Genomic DNA, 10,656 nt, shown 5'->3' with positions numbered 1-10,656 from the left:
GGCTACTCATACATGCCAGCATCTGAAAACAATGTGAAGTGTCTACTCCTGGAAGCAGAGAAAAGAGCTTTTGACTTTTTTTCCCTCGATGTTTCCTTCACTGCCACGACCATCCCTCTCCAGCGCCCGCAACCCATAAAGATTCCAGGTAGCTCAGGGATTCCAGGATCCCTGTACATTTTCCCAGCAAGATAAAATGTTCTCTCCTTTTGCTTTAACTTACAGCACTTCTTTTTGAAAACATGAAGGATTTACAGGAACAGAATTGCAAAGCAGTACTGCAAACCAGGCACCTTTAGACGCACCTTTTTATCGAAGTTGCTGTGTACCATTCCTCCACCAGCCCCACAAAAAGCCCTCCTTAACAGCACAGAGACTTAAGAGGACATACTTTTCTTTATCAGTGCAGGCCAAAAAGTGGTGTCACATCTTCTTTGCCCAGTCTGGCATCAGGCACTAGCTTGTTCTCATTAGGACAGTGGGGGGGACTGGTTGAGGACCTCCACGGGAGATCAGGAGACCTGGGCTCTGTCCCTTCGGAGCTGCTCTGTGTCAGGTAGAGCTGGAAGCCGTAGGAAAGCATTACATGAATCCTTTGGCTTCCCCCTAGGCCTTTTTTCTAAGATTTAATTATTTTTGTGAGCCATGCTTGGGGTTTCCTCATTTCTCCTTGTCTGTTCTGGGTGAGGCGTCCAAGAAAGGGCTGTTCCTCGAGCAGCCCCACGACACCACAGGGAGTTATGGGACTTGCAGGTGCAATCCCACACACAGAATTACTCCCTGTACTTTAGAATCATTCCTTTGGACTGGTTTCCAGCCGATTTCTGGCCCTTGTCTTGCTGGGCATCAACCTCCAAGGGAGCATTTTTTCCTCCTTCCATGCAAAGACAACAAAACGGGTGTCAAGGGGTTAAAACCTGCTCCCGAGGAGCCCGGGGGAGCGGGACAGGCGGTGGCGCTCGCGGAGCCCCGAGCTGTCAGAGAGGAATTGCGGAGATAATGGGATTTGCGGAACGGTCCCAACTCATCCCTCCGGAGCGATCCATGTTGACTGGCTCGGGCAAGCATCCAGCGGTTTGCACACACGGGTGCACACTCGGATTCCTGCTCGGTTTGCTGGGGAGGGGAACGGGAAAAGGGGAGGGGGGGGGGAGCGAACAAAACCATCGAGCAAGATGCAGCATAAAGCAGCCGGAGGGGGGGTAAAAAAAAAAAAATAATTCATCTCACACGCACGGAGAAATGCACCCGACCCAGCCAGCCTGCAATCCTTGAACCTCAAATTTTATAGGAGAGTGCGGGCGGCGCAGCCATGATTGTGTGTGTATGTGGGGGGGGGGGGCTGGAGGGGGGGCTCTGTGTGTGTCTGTGTGTGTGCGTGTGCGTGTGCATGGGCGCGGGGTGAGCGTGCGGGGCGGGGGCGCGCCGCCCCCGGCCCCCCCCTCCCCGAGCACCGCCCGGCTCCGCGCCGCCGCCCCGGGGGGTCGGACCCCCCGAGCCCCTTTCGGGGCGGCCGTGTGAAAGGCAGGCTGCGAGCGGGGAGGGGGGAGCGCGGAGGAGGAGAGGAGGAGGAGGAGAGGAGGAGGAGGAGGGAGGAGGAGGAGGAGGGAGGAGGGAGGAGGGAGGAGTGTGTGCGTAGAGGGAGGCGGGGGGGGAAGGAAACCCTCATGGAAGTATGAAGGAGATGGTGGGAGGCTGCTGTGTCTGTTCTGATGAGCGGGGCTGGGCGGAGAACCCGCTGGTGTACTGCGACGGGCACGGCTGCAATGTGGCGGTGCACCAAGGTAAGCCCCGGACCGGCCCCGCCGCCAGCCCCGGGGCAGCGCCGGGCCGGGCCCCCCCCCCCCCAGCCGGGAGCCCCGGGGAGGCCGGGGGGGTGCGGGGGCGGCGGGGCTTTGTTTTATCCCTATTGTTCAAAATAACGGTGTCGCCGCTGGCCTGGCTCGGAGGAGGAACCGGGGAGGGGGAGCGGCGCCGTGTGCCGGGGGCTGGGGGGGGGGAGCGGAGTTGGCCATCAGCTGCACCCCCCGGGGCGGGGGGGAGGGCACGCACCTCCCGGGGCTCGGGGGGGGGTGCCCGTTACCGGCAGTCGGTAGGGACCGTCGGCTGCTTCCTTCCGCGGCGGGGACGGGGGAGGGTCGCCCGTTTGCCACCCCCCACACACTCCGGTGGCCCGGGAAGGGCGGGCTGGCGAGCCCCGGGCCGGGCTGAGGACCCCCTAACCGCCCCCGGGGGTCCGGTGCCCTCGGCTCGGCCCGGCGCCGCACATGGCCCCGGGTAACCCCCCGGGGGCGGCGGGGCCCGGAGCTGCCCCCCCGGCGGGGAGGAAGGCAGCCTTCGCCTCCCAGAGAGACGGGCTATTTACATTTTAAATGACTTGGAGCACGCCCCTACCGCACGGTATCGGGCTGGAAAGTTTGTCCTCGGGTCTTCGAACAACAAGAAAAAATTAAAAAAAAATTAAAAAAAAATTAAAGATGTATTTGCTTTCATTCGCATCCAGCAGAAGGGCCCGGTGGTTATCCTGGTTGGTTTGTTTTGAATAACACGAAGGTTTCTGGTCTCATCTGGCATGTCTGTTTTTCCATCTATTATTATCCTTCCATCTCCCAGCACATCTCCAGCCTCTTCCTGCACAATCCCTCCCTCAGTGTCTCCATCCACACTCCCGGCTCCAGCTGCCAATGTCCCCGCTCTGCCTGCTGTCAGGCGCAGGGCTGGCTTTTTGCTTTTCGGATGTTCGGTGTCTCCGTACTCAGTTTTAGTAAGGAGTCGCTTCCAACCAGGTGACTAAAGGGGAGTTACAGTGAGGAGGTGAAGCTCGCAGGGGGGTTCTCTTCGGTGGAGGTGATGCTCGGGTGGCTCCTGTCATCAGGCAACCTCTCCGATGTGCCTTGGAGGGACCTGGCAGGGTGAGGGTCTCTCTGGAAGGATGCTGCTCTCTATTTTAATTTTCCTGCTTGAAGTCTTCCCTTCTTCCCATTATCTATCAACCCCCACGCTCGAGAATCGGATTCTTCATCGCTCTCTTGTTTGGAGAGAAAGGGCATAGGCATCCGTACGCTCGCTCCCAAGATTATTATAAACACTTCTGTTTGCCGGCAAGAACAATTTCAAACGTGGAATGCTTTTATTCTTTTAGGGTGCCTGGTTTTAGACCCGGGCAGGTACGGAGGCTGGATGTGTTTGCTGCAGCAACCGGGAAGCGGGCGTGTAGCGTTGTTTTGGTAGAGTTGGAATATGTTATCAAAGTCTCCGAGAGGGCACCGCTTGTGTGTTTGGAAAACACAACTGTCTATTTAGGTCTTGTAAGAGTCCTTTGGGATGTAATAATTCATAAGGAGCGTAGCAGTGAGTAGTAGATGTTCTTCACCCCGCTTTTTAAAGCCTTCTCAGAAACCTAGCACTAGTGTGGTGCTTTGGTAGGCTTTTATTTCTTAAATAGAAACAAACCACTGTAGGGGATCATCTGGGTCATCTAGGCTCATTCTGTGCAATCACACACTGGGTTTGGTATCTCTTTGCACTGCTTGAATATCCACAAAACCAAAGTTACCTTTTGAAATGATTGTACGGTTGAACAAACCCTGTATTTTTTTTGAAGTTACGTTACAGCTGCACATTAGGGCTGGTGCTTAAGAATATCAGTACCGTTACTGTGACGATGCTTAGAAATCTTACCTTTCCAGTAAAAACCTCAAAATGTTAACGAAGACATCTAGTTGGGAATGGAGACTCTGATAACATAGTTAAGAACATTTACAAATCATATTTTCAACTCTGCCGTGCTTATGTTCTGTTTTCTTCCTTGTTTTCTTCCTTGTTTTCTTCCTTGTTTTCTTCCTTGTTTTCTTCCTTGTTTTCTTCCTTGTTTTCTTCCTTGTTTTCTTCCTTGTTTTCTTCCTTGTTTTCTTCCTTGTTTTCTTCCTTGTTTTCTTCCTTGTTTTCTTCCTTGTTTTCTTCCTTGTTTTCTTCCTTGTTTTCTTCCTTGTTGAAGTGGTGGGCACAGGAGCTCGCGCTGGCTCCAGCTGAGTGCTTGCTTTTGGCCCTAAGCCCACTGCTAAAGATGGACCCAAGGCAGGCTCCTCAGTCATTGCTTTCATGTAGTTTCTATTTTCTTATGCGTATGCCTTGGCTCATCTTGCAGTCAGCTCTTTCCGTTTAACTCTACAATTGCTTTTGTTTTCCTGGCTGATGTGGAATAATAGACATTAGAGAGATGGAGAGAACCTATTGCGGGTCGTGTCTGGTCCATCCCCCAGGGAACATCACAGGATTGCTTCCAGCAGGATATTTTCGGATGCTTTGTCCAACCTAGTTTCAAATGTCTGGAGTGACTGGGATTCCATTCCAACTGCCAGCTTGCATTTGAAGGTGGAATTAGGAAGATACAATTGGTTCTTTCCTAGGAGACTCCTATACCCTCATCTGAGATGCATAGTGTTACTTCTTACCACTATCTTTACCATCCTCTGTTGTTTTAAAGCTGCCTGCATGGTGGCTAAGAGCCCTTTCAGGGTCAGAAGTGCTTCATTTGGAGCTCACAAAGACTATCCTTGGACAGTTAGAGGGAGAATATTGCCGAAGAAGGTGAATAGTCTTCAAGCAATATTGCCCCATCAGAGAAGGAGGCTAATTTTTAAGAAGTGGGAGCTTCAGCTTGCAGAGGGAGACCCTGAGAGCATCAGTAGTGATGTAGAAAGTAAGAGGGATGCAGGGGATAGCTGGATAAACCCAGCAGTTTTGTTGGGTTATCAGCTGGAGATTTGTATTAACACAGAAACTGTTCCCAGGACTAGTCCAAAAAAGCCTGAATTCACTGGTCTTGGAAGCTTTTCTTCCAGATTTTCACAGGAATTTTTCATACCAGGCATGAGCTTGTTTGAAAACTTGAGTAAATACGTCACACCAGACCTCTTGCGAAAGGCTGTCTGCTGTTGCTAGTTATGGAAACTAGAAAGGGGAATAAAATGTGGTGTAGATGTAATTTTTGGTTTTGTCACCTGCCTCTAACCGACAACAGCTCTGGCAAACTTTTATATATACCTGAGAAGTGAAACAGTCGATTTAAGGATGGTCTAATGAACTCTCTTTGCTTTTCTTCCAGCTTGCTATGGAATTGTCCAGGTTCCCACCGGACCCTGGTTCTGTCGGAAATGTGAATCCCAAGAGAGAGCCGCCAGGGTGGTGAGTACGCAGCACACTTGTATTTACACTAGATAGGTTTGTTGGATGCCCTTTGTGCCTGTGCTGGAACCAGTGTCATCCCCTGTCAAAAGTGACAGAACCTGGCATTTCAGCACTACTGTGATTGCAGTCCCAGCTCTGCCTGTAACCTGCTATATCTTGTTTATACAATAGGAATAATTGTACCAAATAGCATTTTATACAATGCTAGTAGCATTCGATGAGAATGCTGCCAGAGGTGCTTTTAAGCAAGTTATCAGTGTGAAAATTTTTGAGTCTAGAGACCTCAATCTTCTTAAAAAAACCTTGGCATTCTTCTAAGAGGTGGTTTCCCTGCTGCTTTTTCTATTCAGCTCCTCGGGAAGTTTTGGAGTGGGGGAAAGCTGGCATCACCTGAGATGCTGCTGTGCTGTCAAACTCCCCGTGCTGACTGACAGGATGGATTGGCATTAGTACCTCGCTGGCAGCAGCAGCCTCCTGCATAAAGTCCTCTGAGTTTATAAAATGGCAGAGAAAATGACAGGAAGGTGGATCAGGGTTTAGTTTCTGTCTAAGTAGGAATTTAGCGGTATAGAACACTTTACAAATGTTCTTAATTAATTCTGGCATTTCCCGGTGAAGCAGGAAAGTGGAAACAAGCAGGCCAGCACTGCCTCTTAGGTCTGTGTGGCAGCGTTATTTGTGCAGTAAACTAGGCTGTGAGTTTATAGCACACCAGCTACTCTGCAGTAACTTCCCAGGTCAGCCCTTATCAGATAGGGCTGCACCAACCAGCTGCTGAGGCACTGGGGTGTAGATCCTTAACGTGTTAGTTATGCCATGAATGCTGCTTTTACTGTGCGGTAAATCTGGGATAGCTTCCCCCCCCCCTTTTGCTTCTTTAAAGATGGGTTTAAATTAAACTTGGGCTTTCTTTACATGCAGGTGACCTCAGGCAGCACAAACAATATCTATTAGTGCCCGCACCGCCTTCTGGACTGGTTTAGCTAAACCTTTTGTAAAGTACACACCTAGCAAAGCTGGTGTAGGTGACCTCTGAATCTGCAGATCTGTGCAGGCCTGAGCAAATGGCGTGCTCCTTCTCAGCTGGGCGCTCCGCGTGCGGCAGTACAAAAGTTTAATCTGTTTCACAGATGGGCGAAGAGCTTGGCAAAGATGAGCGAATGGGGGAATTAGGTATCTGTACCATGCTTTCTACATTGCATTAACTCATTCCTCATTGGAAGTGGGAGTGTAAACAAGACCAGACTTTCAGACCTGAGCTCTTTTTCCCATTGTACGATGCTGCTTTTATGTGCACTGCAGTAAAGAAGATCAAATGTGTCTTTGAGCAGTTTTACATCCTGCAGATAGTTTTGTAGCAAAGACAGGAATTTGGATTTCGTGGGCCTCCTTCCCCCGGCTCTCCCAACCGTGCAGGCAGAGAGAAACTCTTCAGCCTCAGCTACGGTTCAGTGTAAGCTGTAGTAATACATGTACGCACAAGTCCTCCTCACCTGTGCTCCTTGCAAGGACTGTAGCTTTTCACTTGCACATTTTACGCTCCAAACTGCCTCCAAGGTATCAAGAAAACAATACCCCTGCAGGTGGCTCCATACTTAACTCGCCTTCAGTGAAATCTGGTAGACAATGCGTGGTGGGCTTCAGTCATGCCATTCAGTTCTGTGGCATTCAGCCCTGCTACTATAATAACTGAACAGTGATAATCTTCCTTCCTAAGCAGAGCTGGGGGTGATTTCCTATCTAAATCCCTCACCTTTTCAGTTAAACACCAGCAGTCATAGCAACAGACACGCAGATGGGTAAATACTTAAAAAGAATCTAGTTCTTTGATGTAGGGAACAGCATGATCAGAGTAAGGGAAATGAGTCAGGTCTTGCGAGATCTGTGCATGGCTCTGCTACTAAAGCACTTTGGATTTGGGGTCTCTGGTCCAGTGAGGCTGGAGGGTATGACTCTTCCACTGCCCTAGGGTTTCACTGCACCTCTCTGCCTGGCTTTCTCCAGCTGTAAAAAGGGCATTATCAGCCTGCAGACACTGTCTTGAGGATCTTGGAAGGAGAGATGCTGCTATTTGAGCTCAAAATACATTGACAACAGCAGCAGGATGAATTGATATTTGTATTTCTTTCATAATGACTGCGTGGCAAACTCCTTTGAAAAACAGCAATGTTCTTCTTCCCACATCTGCCTTCACAGAAGAATCTTAAACCAGTTTGCAAGCTTTGTCCATAACAAATATATTTGTTGGCTAAATATTGATAGTTTTGCTTTGAAAGTGAGATTTGGAGGCACGGAGCGTACAGCGCTCCTTAGTGAGTGCTTTAAAACACGGTTTCCTGATTTCTGTGCCTCTTCTCCTCTGGAGAAATGGACTCCATCCCCTCTTCAGCGATGGAAAGAGAGCTCAGGACTCCTCGCTTTCAGTCGACAGGTGTAGTCACTTGGTGGTGGATCCCGAAGTTAGAAGCCCCAGGAGGTCAGGAGCTCTAACCTTACCCATCACAACCTGGTTTAAATCAACCGAGCTCTGCTCTTTTTCCAGAGTTGAAATAAAAATCCTGGAGACTGCCTGGGTCCGTGCAGGTTGAATAAAAGGCAGAGGTAGGGCTAATCCCTGCTCTAACCCCTCCTCAGATGCTCAGGTCCCTAAAGGATGCTGTGGAAGCTATTGTGCTTAGAGTAAGCAACTGAAAGCCCCTCCACTTTGTAATCAAATTGTCTAGGAAGCCCGGTGAGCTGCAATGGCCAGAGGGCACTCATGTGAGGGATCATGTGAAGGCTTTAGCTGTCATTTCGAGGCAGGGCTATTAAAAGTCTTGTGTGGGGCCGATGGAGCTGTTAACCCCTCTTGTTACAATCAGAGCTTTGCTAATCGCATGGTGGGAGAGCCGCTTTGATCTGAGGGGTGGAGGGGAGAGCGGAGGGGCCTTTTCAAGTGCAAATTTCTTATTACAGTGTCTGGGTTAACCCAGTTCTTCTGTCTCGGCTCTGCCGGGCTTTCCACAGTAATTGGGAGAGCAGCTCTCCAGCCCTCCGGCAGCCTGGACCTAACCAGGAGCAGTGGGAAACCTCCTGCGGGTCGTCCATCCGTATTTCCAACGAAGTTGCAGGGAAAGTGAGATGGGCTTTGTCCCCTCATCTCTTATTTATACGTTATCACAGGGATTTCGTGCTTGCCGAAGGTGCCCGTTTGACGGCCCGGCACGCTCGACTCCCAGGAAAAGCGCCGGAGCATCGGGCCGAGCCTCCCTGCTGCCCGTGGCATTGCAATCCTATTTATTAAGCCCGTTGGCCCAGGAGGCAACATTTCAGCAGAGGAAATCTTGCCGGAGGAAAACCGCCTTTGTTGGAAGGTTCTGGGGGGCTGTTTGGTGGCAGGTGCTTTTGCTTGTGGCCAGTTTTTGCTCGATACCTCGGTGCTTTTCACGGTGTGGGGCACCTGCCCCTGAAGTGCAGGCTCATGGCGGCGCATCTTGCTTTGACACCAGGCACCTCATCTCAAAACTTTCTGGCGAAGCAGGTTTTTCACAGAAAATCAGGGGGTGGGGGTGTTGGTTTTTTGTTTTGTTGTTTTGGGTTTTTAACAAAACAGTAGTTTCTACCAGGGAGGGAAAAGGATTGCGCCCCCTGGATTCTCAGGCCTTTTTTAAAATCAAAGAAAACAAAAAGCATGTAGATGTTTTTCCCTGAGTGATGCTGTGAGAAGGCAGCGACTGTTTTTGGGCAGCTGGGCCCGGGGGGAGCCCTTGGGGCTGGAGTGTGTTCCCCTACGTGTGAGGTGCCCCCGCGCCACCCCATCTTTCCCCAGCACTTCACGAGGGCGTTGTGGCCAGGGCAGAGGCGGTGAGGCTGGGCAAGGCTGATGTTAGGTGACATTTGTGAGGCGAGGAACAGCACCAAGGGCCATTCTGGGTTCCCCCGGCTCTTGTTGCCCTGCCTGGCCAGACCCTCCCCATGCCTCTCCCTCCCCGGGTGTCATGGCGGGGTTAAGGCCTGTTCCCGCCAGGAGGGAGGCCCCTTGGCAGGTTTGGGCTGCCGCTGGCCTTGCAGGCCTCGCTGCCCTTGGGCCCTGGCGTGAGGGGGCTTGTCTCCCATCGCTTTGTGGCCGCTGACCCCCGCTGGAGGAGGCAGCGTGTCCCCCCTCATGGTTTTCCCCAAAAGTAGCCATTAGTGACTGGGCATGGCAAGGCCCATCATGGCGCCAGGCCTGCAGCCTCCTGCCCAACATGATGGTGCTGAGGGAGCTTCTCCACCCTTCTGGGTGGCAGGGGCTTGCCGGTGCCGATGCTCCCCTCATGCCTTCTCCATCATACCTCAGCCACCCCCAAGCTGGGGCTGGGAGCAGGCAGGGTGCCCACTGACCAGTGCCGGCCATTAGGGCCGGGCTAGCCATGGCCCCACGCGCCCCACCAGCAAAAACGTCACGGCAGCCTCACCTGCCTCTCATGAGACTGGAAAAAATATCGCAAGAGAAAAAGAGAAGGAAGGAAGGAAAGAGGCAAAGATAGATAATGGCTTCATTTTATTTGCCTTCTGCTCTCTGAGTCATGGTTTTCAGTCTTACTCCCCAACCGCAAAGTCTAAAACTTTTATCTTAAAAAGCCCCGTGAAAGTCAAAGTTCGCTTGTAGTCCTGTGGCTCTTGGGCTGAGGCTTTAAATACATCCCCTCAAACAGGACGATATTGAGCTGTGTCAGAGTATCTTTTTTGCACCCAAGCCGCTCTCAGCCCTTCTTCCACTTCCTCTCTTTGAACGCAGCTCCATCTTTCATAACCATGTTGTAAATGAATCATCTCTTTTCTGGCCCTGTGCCCCTGGGAATTAGATTAAACTTGTTGTTTCTGCTTAATTTCAAGAGATGTGAACTGTGTCCCCACAAAGATGGAGCCCTGAAACGGACCGACAATGGAGGTGAGTACCTCTGCGCGGAGCCGGGTATGTCATGCAGAGCCTCTGGGGACTCGGCAACCCTCCCAGGAGTAAAATAATTCATTTCTGAGCCTATGTCACCAGAAAGGGAAGGCTGGAGGCTCCAGAGGGATGAAAACACTTTGCCTGTTTCTTAGAAAACTTCACTCTCTGCACCCTCCGTGGTGAGAAGACCTTTCCTTGTGAGGGGGGAACCTGCCCGTCCTCTGGCTGGCGTCAAAGCAGCCCCTGAAACGTGCAGTTTCTTGTGTTTAACCTCGCAGCAGTTGGTGCATGATCTGGCATTGTTTACAGAAATGTGGAAGTTGCAGAGTTACTTGCTGCGGGCTTGCACAGCAGCAGTGTGATCCTCAAGTTAACAGAGCCTCAGCCTTGAGATCTCATCTGAGGGCAGGGACCAGGATGCAGTCAAGATGTTTTTCTCTGCAGGACTTATCTGCTCATCATTGATGGTTCTCAGCCTCTGGTGCTGTGAAGTACTGTGGAGGCTGATTTCAGTTGTCAGAGCCTGTAGCTATTGATGCTGCTGGCTGTAT

At 51.3% G+C, this 10,656-nt stretch overlaps 1 protein-coding gene across 4 annotated transcripts in view; it reads left to right on the top strand.

Moving 5' to 3' along the window:
* The first annotated feature begins 945 nt into the window (after positions 1 to 945).
* MLLT6 (MLLT6, PHD finger containing) overlaps positions 946 to 10,656 on the top strand; it is a 46,889-nt gene continuing 37,178 nt past the window's right edge. For 2 of the 4 annotated variants that reach the window (XM_040617343.1, XM_040617342.1), the window contains exons 1-3: positions 1,632 to 1,784; positions 5,108 to 5,187; positions 10,048 to 10,102. In XM_040617343.1, the coding sequence (XP_040473277.1) occupies positions 1,676 to 1,784; positions 5,108 to 5,187; positions 10,048 to 10,102 (244 nt within the window). In that variant the 5' untranslated portion in view covers positions 1,632 to 1,675. Of the gene's footprint in view, positions 1,089 to 1,631; positions 1,785 to 2,043; positions 2,913 to 5,107; positions 5,188 to 10,047; positions 10,103 to 10,656 lie in introns of those variants that run through there. The other 2 variants (XM_040617345.1, XM_040617344.1) reach the window with 2 other exon arrangements.

This window comes from Falco naumanni, chromosome 18, assembly GCF_017639655.2.
Source record: "Falco naumanni isolate bFalNau1 chromosome 18, bFalNau1.pat, whole genome shotgun sequence".
Lineage (NCBI taxonomy): Eukaryota > Metazoa > Chordata > Aves > Falconiformes > Falconidae > Falco > Falco naumanni.
This window is presented reverse-complemented; position numbering and strand designations above follow the sequence as displayed.